At 36.3% G+C, this 23,379-nt stretch overlaps 1 protein-coding gene across 4 annotated transcripts in view; it reads left to right on the forward strand.

Annotated features, from left to right (window-relative positions):
- Window positions 1–1,792: 1,792 nt before the first annotated feature.
- The window catches only part of AUH (AU RNA binding methylglutaconyl-CoA hydratase), a 176,101-nt gene continuing 154,514 nt past the window's right edge, over window positions 1,793–23,379 (forward strand). For 3 of the 4 annotated variants that reach the window (XM_061199374.1, XM_061199376.1, XM_061199375.1), the window contains exons 1-3: window positions 1,793–2,093; window positions 20,960–21,027; window positions 21,139–21,226. In XM_061199374.1, coding sequence (XP_061055357.1) covers window positions 1,832–2,093; window positions 20,960–21,027; window positions 21,139–21,226 — 418 coding nt within the window. In that variant the 5' untranslated portion in view covers window positions 1,793–1,831. The remainder of the gene's footprint in view (window positions 2,094–20,959; window positions 21,028–21,138; window positions 21,227–23,379) is intronic. The other variant, XM_061199377.1, reaches the window with a different exon arrangement.

Below are 23,379 nucleotides of genomic sequence, written 5' to 3' on the forward strand. Positions count from 1 at the left end.
GGTGAAATAGATACCATACTAGCTATTTTGCAGATGAAGAAATGGAAGCATGGAGTATTTAAATAACTCATGGATGTCTCAAAGCAAAGCAATTGTGGAGAGACAATCCAAAGCCATGTCCGACCTGATATTTGGCAATTCTCTATTAGTTGTCACCCCTGACAAGTTGTCACAGTCATGGTGATATTTGTTATTTGCACTAACTTTCAAGAATCAATTTTCTTCACAGATGGTCATATCCGCATGACTCCTTTCAATAAAGACCAGAGTCACAACTCTTAGGGAAGAAGCAAGTGTCCCTAAGTGGTGTTTTCTCAACTGGCTCTGGGCTCATCAAAACCATAGGCCATCCTTCTTACTCCGATTTCTAATATAACATAAACAATCTATGATTAGCCTTCTGCAGTTGTCCTAATCAATCACAAGTATTTTCTGAGGTTATATTATTTCAAATAGTACTGTGTCAAGTGTTCTGTAACTCCTTTATTTGAATTTACAATCTGTTGATGAGCCAACATAAAGATATCAAAACAGTTAGCAACTAATACAAGGGAACAGTAATTAAATAGATATTTAATTAAATAGCTATTGATTAAATAATAAAATATTAAATTAATATTTAATAATTAAATATTTAAACAGTAAATAAATATTGCAATTATTGCAGTAGTTGAACTGTAAATAGAATTCTCAGTTTCTTAGCAGAAAAAGTGAACATGATTATAAGAAAAGGGGAAAGATACAAGAGGAAGCAAAGTTTTTCCTTGTCTTCAACTTAAAGAGATTTCACAAGTTGCACTTTACAGAAGATAGAATAAAAGATGCTCTCAACAACGTTCTCACAGGAGACACAGAAATGGAACCCAGCTGGCTTTTTCTTTTCATTTTGGATAAAGCTGAGCATCTAACATTGGAGGAAGTTTTCCCTAATACTCAAAAATGTAATCAGGGCACAACAGCAGAAATTTGTGTGGCAGTGGGAATATTCTCATAGCAGCATGTTTTTCAAACAATATTCCCAAACACGCCTTTTCTCCGTTGAGATTTGATAAAAGCTAGGTAGGAGAAAATTGTATACGGTGTGCTTTGATGGCCACCTACACTCTAAGTTGATATTCTGCGTTTCTGGTTGAGGGAAGGGCCTCTGTGCTCTAAATCCCACCTCAGCACAAGGTTTGGCTGAGCCTCTTTGTTAAGATGGTGGTTCCTGATTAGGACTAGACTCCAGGACGGGCCGTGCCACCTGCTTGAGTTGGTGGGCTGAGGACCCTTGTTTTTATTGGCTGTTCTCACTCCCTTCCTGAACTCTGTATGGTAAGCCTCATGTATGTTTATAGGCATGTTTAACCGATAACCCTTGGCGCTTATATATATGAGTAAACCAGAGTCCCACGCAGAGCTGCTACCCTGTCAGCCAAACCTGAGACCAAACATTTTAGTTCACCTTTGCAGCTAACTCATGACCCCAGGGCATGGCCCAGGGAGTGTAGGGAGGCGACTCTCTCCGGGGAGTTCTTATAGAATATGTTCCCCCTAAAATATTCCACAGCCTTGGAGAATTACTTTCTCCCTGCCTTTGCTGTACAAGCCATTACACCTCCTGTCAGGAAAAGGAGGCCTGAGAAAGTGGAACCTGGAACGCTCAGTCATCGGTGTTGGGCGGGGCGAGGATTCGGGGGCGGAGCCTGGAGCGAGAGGGAGGCTCTGGGGGCGTGGCCGTGTGGGGCGAGCTGGGGGCGGGGCCTGGGCATGCCCTGCGGCGTGCGGGGGGCTGGCCTGCGCGCGGCGGGGGCGGGGCAGCAGCCGCAGGCCCACGCCGTAAACAGTCAACATGGCGGCGGCGGCGGCAGCGGCACCCGGGGCCTTCGGCACCTTGCAGGCAGGCCGCGCTCGCTTGGTGGCCGCTTGCTGTGCGCGGCTCGGCCCTGGGTGGAGGCTGTCTGGCTCCTGGACGGTCCCGCGGGTCGACCTGGCGATCTGGGCTCGGGGCTGGACACCCGCGGCCGGGGGGGCGGCCTGGCGGAGGGGCTACAGCTCTGAGGTGAAGACGGAGGACGAGCTGCGGGTGCGGTATCTGGAGGAGGAGAACCGAGGTGAGGGGCGCGACGCGGGCGGCCGCCGGTCCTAGGAAGGGGTTGCAAGGTCGAGTGTCCGGGCTGACGTCAGTGTCCGCCGAGAGGCTTGGGGGCCCTTCCCCTCCCCCACCCAAGCATTGCAGCTATATAGTGCTCTCCATGCCTAAAGGTGCCCTGCGGAGCAGCTTACCTGTAAAAGTGGCCCTACTCGGCGCCGAAGACAGAAATGCGGCTTACGTCCTCATCTCTAGACGAGCCAAGGTCAATAAACCGGGTGTGTGATATTTGCTTCCAGATTTTGTTCTTGCTCTGTGATTGCTTTCTGTCAACTCAGCTATCAGGCGGAGAGTTTTGGAAGCTGCCTTGAGAATGCACCTTATTATTCTGAGTCTTCTTCAGGTTAAAGCGGTGCATCTGGAACAATTATTCCCCTTGCCCATTTTATCTTAGAAAGTTAGTTTTGTGGACTATTTCAGTTCAGTTAGACAATTTTGAGCATTTTCTTGGTCTTCCAATTCCCTTGCTAAGCCCTGGGGGACATAATTGTGGATGATGTTGATCTTGCCCTTGAGCTACCTCCTTGGGAGGAGATAGATGCATTAGCAGTACAATACAGTGGGAGGAAGGGTTGTGTTAGAGGATGTGTGCCAGTCGGTGGGATTGCTGTTAAAGCTCAATTCCTTTCACTTGCCTTGTTGGGAGAAGTTAAATGGATCATGAAAGGTGGAAATAGCAGTTTGCCAGAAGAATAGTCATTGAATTTTGACATGCAGTTATTGAGCACCTATAATCGGTTAAGCAGAAGTGCAAAACGAGTTAAGTCATGATTGCTATCTTTAAGCAGCACCCAGTATAGCGAGGAAGATAGTGGTGATTAAAAGGTTATGCTAACTTTAAAGGCTTGGCGAGAGCAAAGGGCTGTAATACCCCCAAGGGGCATATGATCAGCTGTATCTGGGGAGATTGGAAGACTGCAGAAGGGGATTCTGAGGGTTAAGTTAGGGTTTTGCCAGATGAAAAGGGGTCCAAGGCATTCTTTGCAATGGAATGTGACATTAGTGAGGGTTCCTAGGCAAACTTCTCTGTGCTTCAATTTTCTTCTGTGTAAAAATAGGAAAAATAATACCAACTTTGTATGGCTACTGTGGAGATTAGACGAGAGTGTAATATAAATTGCCCACTGAGTATCGATCTAGCTCATAGGGGGTCTTCTGGAGTATGATGAGTTATTTCTTTTATTTGTTTATTATTTCAGACAGACAAGAGCCTGGTGAAAGGCATGGCATGGGAACATGTGTGATGTTTTGGGGAAATGGCATAAAGCAAGTGTGGTTGTAGTATGGCATGACAGGCAGAATATTGAGAAATTCAGCTGGAAAGTAGATTGGCACTGGAGTGATTAGAGCCATGAATGCTACCATCTTTTGGGTAAGCTTAGTCTTGCCAGGATTTCAATTACATTAGGTGAACCAGCAGTACATTAGATACAAATGCATTGCAGGTACAGCTAGTAATATGCACCATATTCTGTATTTTTTTGACCTAAATGAATGCACATTGAAAGTAAATTTTTACAAAATGTCTGGAAAGTCCTTCAGTTAGGTTTCAAATGGGTCAAGGAAAAGAAATCAGAATATAAGTCAATTTGATAAATTCAGAATGTTTTCAGTCACTTGAAATGTAAAAATCAGCTATTAGGGAATATGGGTTCTTAAGAAAATTGATCCACTTCCTTTCAGGATTGGCAAGGTGACAACTCAGTTTTGTCTAACATTATATGTGCTTTGCTTTGCTTTGCTTTACTGTCAAACCAGCAATAAGCAGTGCAAAGAAAAACAAGAGTTCAAGGCTGGTGCAGGTGAAGGAATCTCCCCGGTGCCTTTGCTTATTAGAGGCGAGTCCAAAATTTGGTGCTCTTAGCAGCCTGCAGGGAATATGACAACTCCACTGGGTCAGAGGAGCCCCAGACTGCTCTCTGCCCTGTAGGCCTTTTTAGGCTGGTGGAGGTGGGTAAATGCAGAATACATCGGTACTCATTGATTGCCTGGGTTCCATATTTGTAATTCGTTGTGGAAGCACAGTTAGACAACCAGCTTTCTTTAGTCGTTATTTCTTGGATTGTTGTCCAGCCTACTCAGGGTTTTAGAGCAGCAGTCCCGGTCATGGTTTACAGAGGTCTCTCTTGGTTTCCTGCAGTGGCTGCCTTTATAGGTCAACTGGTCTCCAGTCATTCTCCTTCCCAGTTTGTTCTTTGCACTGGTGCTGGGGTTATTTTTTCAAGGCCAAGCAAGAATCACATCTCTGTTCAGTTAAAAACCTCTAGTGGTCTCTAATGCCTACAAGCCCTTACAGCTGCAGGCCTTTACAGACCATCCGTCTCCCTTCTGCTGCACATAAGCTTTACCTTTTCTTGCTCTTATGTGTCTGTGCTTTTGCACACACCTTCTGGAATGACCTCTCCCTTCTCCCTACCAACCTTCTCCCAGTCTTGCAGGCTTCTACTCATAATTGTGACCCATTTTAAAGATCATTTTTGTGAACCTTATACCAACTTCTGGTAGAAGTAGAGCAAACAAGCAAATGCATAATTCAAGTTATTCTTAATGCCTGCTCCTACCTCATCATTCACATCTGGCTTATTATCAGGTCTTCCCAAGTGCCTTTGTAGTCTTTCCATTTTTATCCATGTTCTTCTTTACCAACACTGCTCTTGTCCAAGCCTGTATCATGTCTCAGGTGGCCTGTTGCAGAGGTCAGCTAGCTCATCTTCCTATTACATGCTTTTTTTTTTTTTTTTTTTAAAACAGGTTGATTCCTTTCACATTTTCCTCATGTTTTAAAGAATACATTCTTTAATTCCATATATTTTATGGCATGTGAATTCTGTCTCAATAAAGCTATATATTTAGATAGATGTATATATTTTAAAATTTTATTGAGATTAATTTGCATATAAAATTAAAAATGTACAATTGTTTTTAGCATATTTACAGAGTTGTGCAACCATCACTACAATCCAATTTTAGAACATTTTTATCAATCTAGAAAGAAACCCTGTTCTCTTTGGCAGTGTCTCCCCGTTCTCAATACTCCCTCTCCCCCCAGACTAAGACCCATTTATCATCTACTTTCTGTCTCAATAGATTTTTCTACTTTGGACATTTCACATAAAGAAATCATATGTGGTTATTTATGGCTTCTTTCACTTAGCATTTGGTTTTCAAGATTCTATTATGTTGTGGCATGTATCAGTACTTCATTTATTTTTATGACTGAGTAGTATTCCATTGTTTGGATTTTTTTGTCTGTTCATTATTGATATACATTTGGATCATTTCCACTTTCTGGATCTTGTGAACAATGCTGCTTAGAACATTCATGTATAAATTTTTATGGATATCCTTTTTTATTTCCACTTAGGAGTATAATTGCTGGATCATATGGTAGTTGTACTTTCATGATTAACATTTTGAGGAACTGCCAAAGTTTTCCAAAGTGGCTGCAGCATTTTACATTCCCACCAGCAAAGTATAAGGGCTCTAATTTCTTCACATCATGAACAGTACTTCTTTGGTTTTTGATTATACCCATCGGGTGTGTTGGGAAGTGATATCTCATTGTGGCTTTGATTTGGACTTCCCTAATAGTTAAAGATGTTGAGTATCTTTTCATGTGCTTATTGGCCATGTGTATTTCTTCTTTAGAGAAATGTCTTCTCAAATCCTTTTTAATTGGGTTGTTTGTCTTTTTGTTGTTGAATTGTAAGAGTTCTTTATATATTCTGGATGCAAGTCTCTAATCAGATACATGACTTGAATATATTTTCTCCTGTGGATTCTTTTTATTCTTGTTAATTTTGAAGACCCTAGGTTTTTAATTGTGATGTAGTACAATTTATTTGTTTCTTTTGTTGCTGAGCTTTTGGATCATATCTAAGAAAACTGTTGCCTAACCCAGGATCACAAAGATTTATAACTGTTTCCTTCCAACAGTTTTATGGTTTTAGCTCTTCACGTTTGTGTCTGTGATTGATTGTGAGTTAGTTTTTGTGTATGGTGTGAGGTAAGAGGTCACCTTCATTCTTTTGCTTTGGATATCCAGTGTACCAGTGCTATTGATGAGACTTATTGTTCACCACAGAATTGTGTTGGCACCCTTGTTGAAAATTAATTGACTGTAAACATAGAGTTTGTTTCTGTACTTTCAGTTCTATTCCATTTATCTACATGTCTATCTTTATGTCAGTACCATTTCTGAAGAATTTATACCAGAATTTCTAAAGAATTCTCAGTTTTTTCAAGGAAGTCAAGTCACCTGGTATTTTGATAGGAATTGCATTGAATAGGTAGATCAATTTGGGGAATATTGCCTTTTTAACAACGTAAAATTTAACATTCCATGAACATGGAATATCTTTTCATTCAGCAGTATTTTGTAGTTTTCATTGTATAAGTCTTACACTATTTTTGTTAAATTTATTTCTAGCTGTTTCATTCTTTTTGAATACTATTGTAAATGGAATTGTTTTCTTAGTTTTGTTTTCAGATTGTTCATTGCTAACGTACAGTAATACAGTTGTTTTTGTATGTTGATCTTGTATCATGCAACTTTCCTGAACTTGATGAGTTTTTCTCATAGTTTTTTAGTGGGTTTCTTAATATTTTCTATATACAGGATCCATGTCATCTGCACACAGAAGAAATTTTACTTATTCTTTTCCAATCTGGATGCCTTTTATTTCTTTCTCTTCTGTAATCTCCCCCATTGGACCCTCTGTTACAGTGTAGAATAAAAGTATCAAGAACAGACATCCTAGTCTTTTTCCTGATCTGAGGGGAAGGCATTCAGTCTTTCACCATTAAGTATGTTGTTAGCTATGGGTTTTTTTGGTAGGTGTCCTTTATCATGTTGAAGAAGCCTCTGTTTATTCATAGTTTAAGTGTTTTTATCTGGTTGAATTTTGTCAAATTCTTTTTCTGCATCTATTGAGATGATTGTATGACTTTTCGTGTTGAGCCTATTGATATGATGTATTACATTAATTGATTTTCAAATATTGAACCAGTCTTTCACACCTGGAATGAATCCCACTTGATTTTGGGGTGTAATTAGTTTTATACATTGCTGGATTTAATTTGCTAACATTTTGTTGAGGATTTTTGCATTTATGTTTATGAGAAATAGTGGTCTTTAGTTTTCCGTTCCTGTGATGTCTTTGTCTGGTTTTGGTATACAGGTAATGCTGACTTCATAAAATGAGCTAGGACGTGCCCCTTCTGCTTCTATTTTCTGGAAGAGATTGTAGAGAAATTGCATCATTTTTTTCTTTGAATGTTTTGTTAGAATTCGCTGGTGAAACCATCTGCATCTGATGGTTTCTGATTTAGAAGCTTATTAATTACTGATTCAGTTTCTTTAATATCAATAGAGTTAGCCTATTCAGCTTATCTATTTCTTGTCCTGGTAGCTTGTGCCTTTCAAGGAATTGGTTTATTTCATGTCAGCAAATTTGTTGGCATATAGTCGTTCATAATATTTCTTTATTATGCTTGTGGTATCAGTGCGATTCAGTAGTGATGAATTTCTGATATTAGTAATTGATATTCTCTTTCATTTATGATATTAGTAATTTGTTTTCTCTCTTTTTTTTCATGGCTAGCCTGGCTAGAGGCTTATCAATTTACTGATCTTTTTAATAAAGAACTAACTTTTGATTTGATTGATTTTTCTCTACTGATTTTCTACTTTCAACTTCATTGATTTCTGCTGATTTTTACTTTTCTTCCCACTTATTTTAATTTAATTTGTTGTTTGTTTTCTAGTTTCTTAAGGTGGAAGCTTAGATCACCAATTGTAGACATTTCTTAATATGTGCATTCAATGCTGTAAGTTTTCCCCAAGCACTGCTTTTGCTGCGTCACATGTATTTTGATAAGTTGTATTTTCAATTTCATATAGTTACAAGTATTTTAAATTTCTCTTGAGATTTCTTCATTTACTTATATTTTACTTAAATACCTTATTTAATCTCTAACTATTTTGAGGTTTTCCAGCTGTCTTTCTGTTATTGATTTCTAGGTTTATTTCCATTGTCATCTAGGAGCATACTTCAGTATGATTTCTTTTTTTTTTTAATTATTTATTTTATTTATTTTTGGCTGCGTTGGGTCTTCCTTGCTGCATGCGTGCTTTCTCTAGTTGTGGAGAGCGGGGGCTACTTTTCGTTGCGGTGTGTGGGCTTCTCACTGCGTTGGCTTCTCTTGTTGCGGAACACGGGCTCTAGGCACGCAGGCGTCCGTACTTGTGGCTCACGGGCTCTAGAGCACAGGCTCAGTAGTTGTGGCGCACGGGCTTCGTTGCTCCGCGGCATGTGGGAACTTCCCGGCCCAGGGCTTGAACCGTTGTCCCCTGCATTGGCAGGCAGATTCTTAACCACTGCACCACCAGGGAAGCCCTGATTTCTATTTTAAATTTGTTAAGGTGTGTTTTTGGCCCAGAATGTGAATATCAGTATGACCTTGGGAAGAATGAGTAGTCTGCTGTTGTTGGATGCAGTATTCTATATTCAAGTAGATCTAGTATTCAGTTAGATTTAGTTGATTTTTTGTTGGTGTTCAGTTAAGCTATACCCTTAATTGATTTTCTGCCTGCTGGATCTATAAGTGGTAGAGGTGAGTTGAAATTTGCAACTATGCTAGTGGATTTGTTTATTTCTCCTTGTAGTTCTATCAGTTTTTAAATCATGCAATTTGATGCTCTATTGTTAGGTGGATATGCATGGGTTATTACGTTGGAGAAATGACCCCTCCAGCATTATGTAATGCCCCTTTTTCTCCCTGAGACTATTCCTTGTTCTGAGATCTGCTGTCTCTGAAATTAATGTAGCTACTCCAGGTTTTATTAGTGTTAGCATCGTTTATCTTTCTTCATCTCTTCATTTTTAATCAGTCTGTGTCTTTATATTTAAAGTGGATTTTTTGTGCACAACTTATAGTTGGGTCTTGTTTTTAATCCACTCTGACAGTATCTGTCTTTTAATTAGTGTATGTTAGACCATTCATACTTAAAGTGATTATTTAAATAGTTGGATTATTATGTATTTGTAACTGTTGTCGGTTACCCTGTTGTTTGCAATATATATTTACAACTAATCCACGCCCGCTTTTTAATAACACTATACTGCTTCATGATGGTAATGGTATAAATGCATATTCCTATTTCTTTCCTCCCATTCCTTATAACATTGCTGTCATTTATTACCCTTTTCTGTAAGCTACAGTCACCCCATACATGGTTGGCATTATTGTTTTGAATAAGTTGTTATCATTTAGATCAATTAGTTATGAGTCTAAAAGAATCTTGAAATTTACTTAGTAGTCTGTTGTTAGCAGTAGTTGGGCTTAATAATTCTGAATATGTTTTCTTTTTATTGTAGGATAGAGTAAATGAAAAAAATGTTGTTCTTGGGAAACAGACTTTTCATTATGGTAGGAGAGAGAAAGTACAAATATGGGATGGGGGAAGGTGAGGAAGAAACCTGTTACCTTGGATTTGAATTAGAGTTATCAGGACAAACTTACAAAAACCATAAGTATATTGTATGTGTACGTGTTTGTATTTATTTCCTATTCTGACCATTGAAACAGTCTAAAAGGAATGATACCACAGTAACAGTGAACATATCTAATGTCCAGATTTTGGTTTCTAAAGACTGTTCCCCCACTGAAAGAAGCCAGAGCTCTTTGGAGAAATGTCTGATTTTAGGTCTGGAGCAGGGAAAGTGAAAGGTGAGCCTGGAATATCTTTGTGAGTCAAAAAGCAAGGAGGTGTTCAAATACTAAAAGGAACATGTCAGAAGGACATAGAAACATGTTAAATACTAAAAGGAACATGTCAGGATATAACCTTACAAGGGCTTTGAACATTAAAAAGTACAGTGATAATGGATTATAGCACCTTGAATAAAGAATCCATGAAACCATGGTGATTACTCAAGATGGTGGGGTAGGGAAGAAGATTTTTTATAGAAAAATAGTAGGAATGATAGAAAATCACCATTTTTGAAACCACCAATGTAAAAATAAAGGAATTATCATGGCAGTGTGAGATACAGGCCCTTTATCTTTTTCCAAATGGGTATCCAGTTGTCCCAACACCACTTATTCATCTTTACCCCACTGATTTGAAGGGCCATTTTTATCATGAGCTAAATTTCCATCTGGTCTTTCTGTTCTGTTTTATGGTCTCTGTAGATGTTGCACTTCTACATTATTTTATGATTAAAACTGTGTTGTGTTTTAGTGTATGGTAGGGCTAGGTATTCCCTCCTTCACCTTTGCTCTTTCTTTTTTTTTTCTTGGCTCTTCCTGCATGGTTATTTTTCCACATGAGTTTTGGAATCTCCATGTATAGTTTCAGAAAAAGGCTTGTTGGTATTTTTATTGACATTGTGTTGGATTTAAAATTAGGGAAATATTTATGATACTGCTTTTTTCTACCTAAAAACACGGTATGTGTTTCCATTTTTGCAATTCTATTTTGTTTTTTTTTTAAGGGGAGTTATAGAAGTGCCCACCAGTAGGGTTTGCACATTTATGTTAAGTGTACCCCAGGTCATCCTGTCTCCTGTCTGGTTGTTCATAAAAATGAGATGATTTCTTTCAATATATCTTCCGTGTGTTTGCCTTTCTTCCTCCCTCCCCCCCCTCCCTCCCTCCCTCTCTCTCTTTTCTTCCTTGTATATGAAGGCTATTGTATCTGGATATTTAATTTCATGTCTTTTAAATAATGCTCTTTTGTTGCAGTAGTTTTTTATTTGATTGTTTTGGGTTTTCTAGGTTTACAATCATCATCTGTTAATGATTTTCCAAGTTGTTTCTAAAATTTGGGTATTATAAAAATTGCATATCTCTTTTTGTTCATGTGAAGGAGTTCTGGGTTAGTTCATTATGTTTTTATTGTAGGTTCTTACTACTTTTGTAGTATTTTAAGGAACCTGAATTATATATGGTTTATCAAAAGTATTCTGTCAGTGGTTTTCAGTTCTTTGTGTATTACAAGTGATTTGTTAGTAAAAATAGTTAAATTATTGAGGTCTACAAAATTCTAAAGTAACAATATATGCTCATGGTAAAATAAAAAAACAAACAAACAAAAAACACTATGGAAGGGTGTCACCTCTTCACTTTCAAACCGTTTCATCAAAAGTAAAGACTTTAAACTTATATTTTGAGTCTTTGCTGTGAATGATAATTTTATTCATTTTCTGGTTTGTGTTGCCTTTATAATTATTTTTATAGACAGTATCTGGACTTTTTTGGTGTAAGGTCAGAAAATGTTTGCTGTTCTATATCTTTCATCTTCTAACTATACAATTTCTGTCATTTGTAACTTTATATCATCAAAGTTTATGATAGTTACATTTTGTTCTCTTATAGTTGTCCACTGCTGTATCTATAGATTGAATATAAACAGGGTTTATAATATTATTGATAATAGTTATGTTGGTACTGCTTTCAGTATATCTCTAGAAGCAGTCTGCTTTCCATCTCCACTCCACAGCCTGAAGCCTGTGTGCTGTCATCTCTCATCTGGATCTCTGCAGTAGCCTCTTGTTTGGTATCCCCCACTATACTTTTTTTTTTTCTTTTTTGTAACTGTAGGTGAAATTCACATAATACAAAGTTTACCATTTTAATTTTTCAAAGTGTACATTCAGTAGTTTTTAGGTTATTCACCATGTTGCACAGCCATCATCACTGTCTTAATTCCAGAACACTTTTATTACTTTCAGAACAAGCCCATACTCTTTAGTCAGTTCCTCCACATTCCCCCTCCCCCCAGTTTCCAGAAACCACTAATTTCCTTTCTGTCTTTACAGGTTTGCCTATACTAGGTATTTCACAGAAGTAGAAACATACGATATGTGGCTTTTTGTGTCTGGGTTCTTTCAGCCTAATGTTTTCAGAGTTCGTCTGTGTTATAGCATGCATCAGCACTTCATTCCTTTTTATGGCTGAATAATATTCCATTGACTGGATATAGCACATTTTGTATTTTTACTTTTTAGATATTATGAGTAATGCTGCTAAATACTTGTGTACGATTATTTGTTTGAACATAGGTTTTCATTCTTTTGGATAGGTATCTAGGAGTAGAATCATTGGGTCATATGGTAATTTTATGTTTAGTGTTTGGAGGAACCACCAAACTGTATGAGAATATGAGAGTATGTATGAGAGCTCCTGTGTCTCCACACCTTGTCAATGCTTGTTTGTTTCCTTTTTTAAATTACAGCCATCTTATTGGGTATGAAGTGATACCTCATTGTGGTTTTGATTTGCATTCCTCTAATAACAAATTATGTTGAGCCTCATTTCATTTATATATCTTCTTTGGAGAAATATCTATTCAACTCCTTCGCCTGTTTTTCAGTTGGGTTGTCTTTTTGTTGTGAATAGTAAGAATTCTGTATATAATCTGAATATAAACCCCATATCAGATGTATGATTTGCAAATATTTTCTGTGGCTTGTTTTTTCACTTCCTTGGTAATTTTGAGGAAGTCTGGTTTATCTGTTTTTTCTTTTGTTGCTTGTCCTTTTGTTGTCGTATTTAGGACACTGTTGCCTAATCCAAGATCATGAAGATTTATACCTTTGCTTCCTTCTAAGAGTGTTATAGTTTTAGCTCTTAGATCCATTTTGAGATAATTTTTGTATGTGGTGTGAGGAAAGGGTCCAACTCCATTCCTTTGTGGGTGAGTGTCTAGTTGTCCCACCACTATTTGTTGAAAAGTCTTGCACCGTTGAATGGTCTTGGCATCCTTGTCAAAAACCAATTGATCATAAATTTTTATTTGCTTAGGTCTTCCTTAATTTCTTTCAGTGGTGTTTTATAGTTTTCAGTGTACAGTCTTGAACTTTCTTGATTAAGTTTATTCCTAAGTATTGTCTTTTTTTGATGTTATTACAAATTGAATTGTTTTCCTAATCTCATTTTTGAAATGTTTATTGATAGTTATAGAAATATAACTGATTTTTATATATTGATATTGTATCATGCAACTTTATTGAGTTCATTTATTAGCTCTAATAGTTTTTGGTGGATTCATTGGGATTTTCTGTGTATAAGATCATGCTATTTGTGAATGGAAATTGTTTTACTTCTTTTTTTTTCCTATGTGGATGCCTTTTATTTCTTTTTCTTGCCTAATTACCCTGGCTAGAACTTCCAGTACAACATTGAATAGAAGTGGTGAAAACAGACATCCTTACCTAGTTATTTATCCTAAGGAGAAGACTTTCAGTCTTTTAACATTAAGTATGATGTTAGTTGTGGGTTTTCTATAAATGCCCATTATTAGGTTGAAGAAGTTTCCTTCTGTTACTAGTTTGTTGAGGTTTTTAAATTATTATTTTTTAAAAAAATCATTTAAAGCATGTTGGATTTTGTCCAGTGTTTCTTCTGCATCAGTTGAGATGATCATGTAGCTTTCAAATGTTTTCTTTTATTCCGTTTGATGTATTACTTTAATTGATTTTTGTGCTGAACCACCCTTGCATTCCTGGGATAAGTCCCTCTTGGTCATGGCTGCTAGATTTGGCTTGCTAGTATTTTGTTGAGGATTTTTACATCTGTATGCATAAGGGAAATTGGTCTAGTATATTCTTGCTTGTTTCTAATCTGTTTTCTGCACTGTGGCCTGAGTGATCTTTTTAAAATGCAAGTTTGAACGTAGAGATAAATTTCCCCAACTTGAAAAAAAGCTATTAGAAATGCATAGCAAACATTATGCTAAATGGTGAAATACTTAGAAACATTTTCATTAAAGGCATTGATAAAATAAGGGAACTTATTATTTTTGCTAATATTATGTTGGACTTGAAGTCCTAGCTAAAGTAAAACAGCAAGAGAAGGAAATGAGAAATTAACATTGGAGCAGAAAATGTAACTGCCAATATTTCTAGATAATGATTGTTGTCTTAGAAAATTGAAGAGAACCACTTGTTAAGTCTATTAATATTTCATAAATTTGCCAGAAAAAGTTCATATAAAATAGCATGAAACTTTCCACGTACTCTCAATATGTGATTAGAAAATATAACTGATATAGAAATAAAAGCATTCACAAGGGGCAACAGATAGCCTTTGAAGATGTGCAAGTTGAAAAAGTCTCAAGTCTTTATTGAGGAAAAAACCAAGACCTGAAAATTTGGAGCATTGCACCATGTTATAAAGGGAAAGAGTTAATACTTTAAATATGTCAGTTTCCTAAATATTAAACAACAAATATCCTAACAGTGTATTTTAAATTTCATTGAAAATAGTTGTGTTTAAGAATATTTAAGACATTTTGAAAAATAATAGCTGGTAGATGTGGTGCTTACTGTACATTAGATAACAAAACATATAATATTGTTATAATAATTAAAGTAGCAGAACATTAGAATAAGAGTGGACCAAGAAATTGACAGTAAAACAGAGTAGAGAGTCCAGAGAGTGATTTTTATAGTTATTTAGTATACAGTTGTTTGATTTTTGAAATCAGAAAGAAAATAGGGTACTATTTTGTGAATGGTGCTAGCCAAAAATGTTTATGCATTTTAGAGAAAATAAGACACCTGTGGAGTTGAGAACAGCAGAAATGAAAGTAATCAATGTTAGGAGAAAGTATTAGAGAATTGTTTCAAAACATTAGGGTAGAGAGATCCTTTATTTTGTTTTAATTGGTTTAGTTTTCCTTTTTCTTAATTACCTATACAGTTAGTATTGTGACCAATATTTAACATGGTTTGTTTTGAGAACTAGCATTGCCTTCCTCCACCCCATTTCCCATACTCCAGAAGCAGTTATTTAAAACCCTTTGGCTGATTCTTTGGGGTATATGTTATTTCATTTGAAATAACATACATGTATTTCTACTTCTGTAATTTTCAAATTTAGGTATTACCTATCTATTGACTTTTTGCAATGGAAGATAAGGGTTTGGCCCCCTTTCACACTCCACCACAAATGTGTACCTTCTCTTTTGCCCTCATCCTCACTCCATGATTCTCTGGTAATTTGGCTCTATTTCTAGGTCTAAGTGAATGTTAACATGTTTTTTTTTTTTAATTTTTTTTTTAAAAATAGCTTTATTGAGATATAATTCATATACCTTAAAATTCTCCTATTGAAATGTAAAGTTTAATGGCTTTTAGTATATTTACAGAGTTGTGCATCTATCACCACAATCAATTATTGAACATTTTCATTGCCCCGAAAAGAAACTTCACACTTTTTAGCTGTTGCTGCTCAATCCCTCCATCTCTACCAGTCCTAGACAACCACTAATCGACCTTTTTTGTCCCGTCTGATTTGTCTCCTCTCAACATTTCATATAAATGGAATTATAAGGTATGTGCTCCCTTGTGACTGGCTTCTTTCACTCAGCATGTTTTCAGGGTTCATCCATGTTGTACGTGTATTGATACTTCGTTGTTTTTTTTAGGCCAAATATTACACTGCGTGGATATACTACATTTTGTTTATCTATTCATCAGCTGATGGATATTTGGGTTGTATCCACCTTTTGAGTATTTTGGATAATGCTGCTCTGATCATTTTGGTGTATTTGTGTGGACGTGGGTTTTCATTGTAAACCCTTTTTAAGGAAGATACTAAGCCCGAAAGTTGCAAAGGCAATAATATACTATATAAAAAGTTAAAACTATGGTGCAAAAAAATACCATAAACAAGTTGAATTTTAAAAGTGAATGATAGGGAAGAGATCTGTTTTATAAATAATGAATTAACGTCTGTAATCTAAAAATTTATTAATTGAAATGCAAAAGACAAGTCTGATAAGATAGGCAAACAATAAGAGCAGTTAATTCAGAAAACAAATGACAAATGATTATTAAACTTAGTTAACTCAGCTTTGGTTCGTAAGATTAGGTGAAACTTGATACATAATGATGTTATTTTCCCATATATTGTCAGAGATTTATAATATTCAGTGTTGAGTGGTAGACCAGTGATTCTCAATAACATGTTTAATGAGGTCCCCTTACTGACCTGAGATGAAATGTATAGATAATGTAAGCAGCTCACACACATAATTTAAAAAATCTTTAATAAAACAAAAGGAAGGTAATTTATGGCAAAATAACTTATTTAAATATATAATTTTCCTGCTGTGATCATTAAAATATAAATAAGTTAGGATTTAAGAGAAGTAAGAAGACTAGAAGCCATTTCACAAAGTAAGTAGCGGAAAATAAAAAACAGGTGGTATAAGGGGATATTAGAATAAAACCTAGTATTGGGTTAGTAATAACAGACCAAACTTATTTGTATATGATAAGAGACTGAGACAATAGCCTGAACTGAAGAAAGGATAATATGCCAAGGTAAATTTTCAACTGAGCGGAAGTGGTATTCTCACAGATGAGCCGTGCCTTATTTATTTATTTATTTTGAGTCAAAATAATTCTCTGCTGGGATGTGGGAGAGGGTGGTGACAGAGTAAATTGTAAGATTCAGTTCTCATTGACACCAAGTCAAACGGAAGTTCTCTCTTACCAGTAATATACTTGAAAATGCAGTGAATGTAATTAGACTTAACGTAACTTTTTTTTTCTTTGTTTGATGGGTACCATGTAAAACAGAATTTATTATAATTCCTCTAATTTTAGGGCAAAAACCTTGTACTCAAAAAGAGCATATGTATCTGTGTGTAAAGTTATGAGTTTTGTGTGTTCCAGTGTAATATATCCTATGCTAGTGTATCTCATACATCTTGTCTAACAAAGTCTGGTGGTTCCATACCAAGTGGTACACAGAATTACCACAGAAAGTTCTAAATGGCCTGAAGGAGCTGAGTTCCAGTGTCCTAACTTCTGTATTTCTTTATAAATAAGTTAATGTGTATAATGTAAGACTAATTTGTTGGTACAGTTGTGTCTTAGTGCAATGTAGAGGTAGTTTAAAAATATATTAGAAGTGATCTTAATTTCAGATTGATTTTGTATATTTTTTGAGAATTAGTGATAATATAAATATTAAAATATGTGGGCAAGGAAGTGTCGTTGTGCAGGTAATACACATAATTGGAGCTCTATTAAGATGTGCTACTGTGAATAAATAGATACTGGTGATTTGGCTGGACAGTATCTGTATTTTTGAGAGTTATCTGTTAAAATTTAAGAATACACATTCTGTTGGACCTAGAAATTCCACTTCTTGTTACCTGTCAGAGAAATATTTATTGTACAGAAAAGAAATCTTCAAGAATGTTGATTGCAGCATTGCAGTATTTTAGGAAAATGCTCATGAAAAGGAAACGAAATAATGGAAATTCATTTCACAGAATATTATGAATTAAAAGGAATGTCTTGATGTAGAAAGATCTTTAAGGCCAAATTAAGTAAATAAAGGAAATATGTATGAAACTATTTACGTAGAACAGCGCCAACAGAAAATACTCTGTGGTCCCATTTATGTAAAATAGCAACAATAAGCAAAACTATAGTCCCAACTCTATTTCTGTATGTAAATATATTTTGTGGAAGGTTACATATCAGCAGATTACTATGGCTACCTCTGGGGAGGAGAATGGAATGGGTCCAGGGAAGGAGGACTTTCACTTGGGGTGTATCACTTCAATTTTGTATGAGCAAAATGTATTCATATATATATATTTTTTTAAGTCCCAGCTGAGTCACTTTGTTCGTCTTTCAGTTTTGTGAGCTCTGTAGAGCAGGGTTGATGCTGTAATATGAACTTGTTGAAGATTCACCAAGAATTTTATGATATTTTGTCAAAAGACAGGAAAAGTCTGAAACAGGAATTTAATAACCTTAATAACCTAGCAAACTTGTTTTGGCTAGGCTATGTGATGAGGATGCATGATAATTGAGTCATTGAGAAGCTATTAATTGTGAAATAAAGTGGGGCAGTTACAAAATGAAAACAATAGGCCCTGCAGAATAAAGTAAGGTTTTATTCCATTTTGGGGTATCAGTAACTTACTGATACATTTGGTAGGACAGTTGTTAGGCACAGGATGATTCGTTTTAAATTACAGAGCTGATTTCCAACTGTTTGAGGTAGAAGTGCTCAAAACATCAGGCCTCAAACATGGGACCAAAACCACTGGAATTAACTATGGTAGAAGCATTTTGATGGCACTTTACAATTTAGTAATAATGTCAACAGTATCCTATCTAGCATCTATTCATTATGGTAACACTTTAATTATTGCATCAAAGTGTTTGCAGAAGGGACAATAATAATTAAATGCTTATGTTGAAAGCTTTACATATGTCTTACCATATGATCCTCACAACCGTCCCACAGAGTTTGGAACTATTAGTATCTTCACTTAACAGGGTAAGAAACTGAGGGTCAGAGAGGTTAAGTAACTGTCCAGTGTCACATAGCTAGTGGCAGACTGGGATTTCAGTCCCAGCAGTCCGACCTCAGAGCCTGCATTCTTAGCCTGTACCCTTAGAGTTGATAACCAGCTTGGGTGTCTCAAAGGCACTTCAGATTCATTTTAATTCAAAACTGAACTCATGAACCTTATCCTCCGGCACCTTCACCTTGGTGTTTTTTATGGTTCTCTGTCTCATTGAATGTCATCTTCTTTTCATCCAGTTGCTGAAGCCAAAACTTTATTAGACACTCCTAATACCTCCTTTCAATGCATTCAGTCCTCAATCCAGTCAATCATTAACTCATTTTACATTTACCTCTTGAATAGCTCTTGAGTCCTTTCACTTCCTTCTATTTCTAACTCAGCTAACCTCAGCCAAACCTATTATCTGTTGACTGGACTGCAGCTTGTGCCTGGAAGTGTCTAGCCCTGTACACTTTGGCATGGTCTCCAAATATAGAAACGAATCCTCCCCACTGGTTGTATATGTGTGTTTATACAATACTTAAAACTCTCTCAATGGTTACTCCTTATTTTTTAACAGGGCCTGTAATGACAATATCTGGCTGGTGCTGACCTCTCCTCTCATTGGGTACTCTTCTCCTCCTTCTGGCATGACTATTTTATGATTTCTCCTATGTTGTTCCTGCCTGTAATCCAGCACCCCCGTCTCCCCCAATACTCATCTTCCCAATCTCAACTCAGATAGCACTGTCTTGGATAAGCTTTCCCTGACTATCCCTGTTTGCCCCCAGACCATATCAGTTCTGGTTACAAATTACTGTAGCACCATTCAGAGCATGTAAAGCATTTTGAATTGTATATTTCTATGATTTTTTTTTATTGATGTTTGTCTTTCCTTTTTAGACTATAGTTCCTTGAGGGCTGAGCGCCATAATGTGTACTCAGTACATTTGAATGAATTAATATCTAGTCTTAACCACTTGGTTTTCTTCTGAGGAAACTAAAGCATGAACAGTGTAGCACAGTCTCATTTTTCCTTCAAGTGTGGAGTTAGATTGCTATTTACTAGCTGAAGGTAGTTACTTAACCTCCTCAAGTCCCAATTATTTTATCTGTTCCACAAGGATAAAAACAGTACCTACCTCTTAGGTTGCTTTGGGGATTACGTAAGTCAATAAATGTAAAGCGCTGGGAACAGTGTTCAGCACATAATAAAGGACTCAATTAGTGGTAGCTGTTGTCATTAGTATTGGGACCTACCCAAGGTCATTCAGCTGTTTAATGCAGAGCCTGCCCTAGAAACCAGTTCTCCTTCATGATTTTCTCCTTACTGAGATCACTGGGAATTCTTGTAAATTTATTCTGCTGTGAGCCTAAGTTTGTTGAAAAATGGGTTTGCGCAGTTTCTTGCATAGAGAAGGCATGCGCACATTTTGTTGTCTTTGGTTTAACCCAATTACAAATAAGGATTACCCCTTTCCCTCTCCCCCTCAACCCCCTCTCCCTCCCCACCTCAACCCGCCCCCAGCTCCCCGCCCCCCCCACAACCTTGCCCCACCTGGTGGAAGGCATTTTTGTTATATAAGGAAAATTTGAGCTTCCTTGGGGAACAAGAAGGTCGGGTACAAGTTTTAGAGGACTTTGAATATCAAATTAAGGTCTTTGAACTCGGGTATTTTGGAAATAAGAAATAATTAAAGGATTTTAAACAGGGGGTGAATTCTATGCATGGAATTGGTTTTAGAAAATTGATCCGACTACAGCAATTGGAATGGGAGGCTGGATTTAGATGATGCTCTCTGATAAGATTAGGGAAGTTAGGAGGGAGAGCTGGGCTTTGTAGGAGGAAGAATGAACTTCCTATAGATTCAGGTTGAATTGCTTGTTGGAATTCTAAGTGGAGGTGGCTTCAGGTTAAGTACATGGGACAGAGCCAGGAGAGAAACCTAGGATGAAAATACTGAAAGCTATGTAGTATGACAAAAAGAGTATTAACACCTGGTGTACTAGCAAAAAAGCTGATCCCACAATGCTTGCCTGTGAGAAGGAATTGTTAGCTATTGTGTACTTCTGTATATATTGAAGATGAAAAACTATATTTTAAATAGTATTCTGTAATTTAGAATTTTCACCAGTAAGCGTGGCCTTCAACTAGTTAGTCTGATTTAATGATGTAAAATTTAGTAAAATGTGGCAGATTACCTTGGTGGTGTTTAAGGAGAGAGGAGTTGAAGGGAACATGCTGTTATAAAGTTCTTCTCTAAAAGGCTGTAGAAAAGTGAATATTAGGCATCAGATTGATTTTATAAATATATATACCACTTCTTCAAAATTATGCTTGAAAAGGAAGGTAAACATGAAAATTAGGATAAAGCTCTTGAAGTGAACCTCAAGGTGGTGTTAGATTCCTAAGTTCCAAGTCAACTAGCTGTGTATACGGGAGTCTGTACCCTGAATACGTCACTAACTCAAATGACTTTTTTTTTTTTCCCCTTAACTAGGAATTGTGGTGCTTGGAATAAACAGAGCTTATGCCAAAAATTCATTGAGTACAAATCTTATAAAAATGGTGAGTGTAAAGATTAAACTATTTGCTTCTAATATTAAGATACAGTGTTGATATCAATCTGAAAATGATATTTTCCCCCTTTTCCTTCTTACCCTCCCTGTTTCTGTTTAGCTTTCAAAAGCTGTGGATGCTTTAAAATCTGATAAGAAAGTACGGACCATAATAGTCAGAAGTGAAGTCCCAGGGATATTCTGTGCTGGTATGTAAATAGATTAAAATTTTAAAACGAGTCTAATTTTTCCTTAGTAGTAGCCTATTTTCCATTATAAAGTGTTCCGTGGTTTGAATTCCATTAGCAACAATTCCTTTTTGTTTTTTTTACTGTTTTACAAGAAAAAAAAATGCTTTGTCAGTATTAGAAAGAAACCTTTGCAGTGTGTGGAAAAGTTGTTTTGGAAGTTGAACAATAATTTGAGCCATTAAAATATATGTTTGTAGTACATGAATAATATTTATGAAAGATGAGCTGTGCAGGAAGAATCACGTCTCCTGCTCCCAAGTGTGCTTTGTATGAAAAAATGCTTTAATTGACTAGGAGTAGCTACCCCAGTATGGAATGTTACATATAGACACATGCTTTCTTGTTTGTAGTAGTGCCCACTCAAGTATGTGTCCACGAATTGTACTTTTAAATTGGTATCTACAGCAGCGAAATGTTTTTTCTGCTTGTACTGTGTTACCAAAAGCCAAAGATTAAGTTGTCTTGCATTTTCCATATTTGCAAATATTTCTAAGTCATGAGATTGAATGAATCTGTTTCAGTAAAAAATGTAGATGATTAAATGATAAAAGATAAAAAATACTGACAATATACAGGATCATTATAATTTACTAATAAGTAAATGAAGGCAGACATTGACTGAGGTGTAAAAAAATTTTTTTTTCAGTAAAAATATAAATGGGATAATCCATTTGAGATAATCAGACATTTGAGGGAACAACACACAGTATTTTATTCATTTAACAAGCATTTTTTGAGCATTTAGAGTATACCCAGAGCAATGCTGGGACTTGGAGGAGTATTTCTAGACAGAATGTTTTTAGAGGTGTCTTCGTTGAGGCTGATGTTCTTCAGTTTCATTGTTAAAGGTCCTCAGGTTTTCCAAGCTTCCAACTCCATAGCTTCCCCCTTAAAATATTGCAAAGTTTTATGGTATTTAGGAACATTCAGTGTAAATGAGTTATATTTTAGCTTTTGATATAGTGTACCATACGTAAAAGGATTAGTTTTAACTTGTTTGGCAGTCAAAGAGAGTAGGATTATTATGCTCAACTGCCTGGGTGATGACAATTTGCAGTACAATCTTCTGCTTTTACATCTGTCCAACTCGAGTAACACTGTCCTCCTGGTAGGATTGTTGGAGGCTTGAGGTGACAATGTACATAAACACAGTGCAGTAGTCAATAAATTATAGCTGTTAATAGTTTTTATAAGGGCTTTACATATATTTAAACGTTTTTTCTTAAACAATATGAAAAACTTACACTGAGAGAATTAGAATTCTTGTATCTGTGACCTTAGGATCAGGTGACTGAGTGACTGAGTCTAACTTCGTGACCGATGGCTCTGAGGTCACTGCACTCAGGTCCTCTGAGGGCTGCTGAGGGGCTTATTGGGAAGACGTTGAGTAGTTTGGGAGCTTTTAAGGAAGGCCCAATTATGTGAATGTTTGAGGAGTGATAGTGATAGTGGCAGAATGATGCTTCGGAAAGAAGCGTTGATTATAACTAGCATTACTGTCTTTCTGTTGGTAATGGGTTTTGTAATTATAACACTATAATGACTGGTAGAATTCTTTTTGTTTTACCTATTCCTTTGCTGCCCATTGGTTTTGTGTCTCCACATTACCGATGTTCTTTGGAAAAGGCTTTAATGCTTTAGCACAGTTTACAACTATCTTTTATAGGTTGCCTTTTTGGGGACATACTAGGTAATATACCAAATGCTTTACCAGATTAACAAGTTAGCCTTGAATACTTTTTTCCAAGGGCTTATCAAATCTATTTTCTTTGTTCTGTGTGCTTTTGCATGATCAGGATAATTTTTTCCTATGTTTTAACATAAGATTTTTTACCGTATTTTGTCCAAAAATAAAAGTTTGAATTATAGAAAAATTGGGGCAAATCATTTTAGTAACTTAGAGTATATAAATAAAACCATTCTTTCAAATTTCTCTGAAAGGTTTTCTTATGTACATTTGAAACAGGCAGTTTAGTATGTCTGTCTTTATTAATATGTACACATTAAGTGTATTGTATGTTTAGATACACAGAATCTCTTTACATACTTAAAACGAATATTTAAACTTATTATAGCCTATAAAAATAGTAGTATAAAAATTCTAATTTTTT

This window comes from Eubalaena glacialis, chromosome 9 (genome assembly GCF_028564815.1).
Source record: "Eubalaena glacialis isolate mEubGla1 chromosome 9, mEubGla1.1.hap2.+ XY, whole genome shotgun sequence".
Classification (NCBI taxonomy): Eukaryota; Metazoa; Chordata; class Mammalia; order Artiodactyla; family Balaenidae; genus Eubalaena; species Eubalaena glacialis.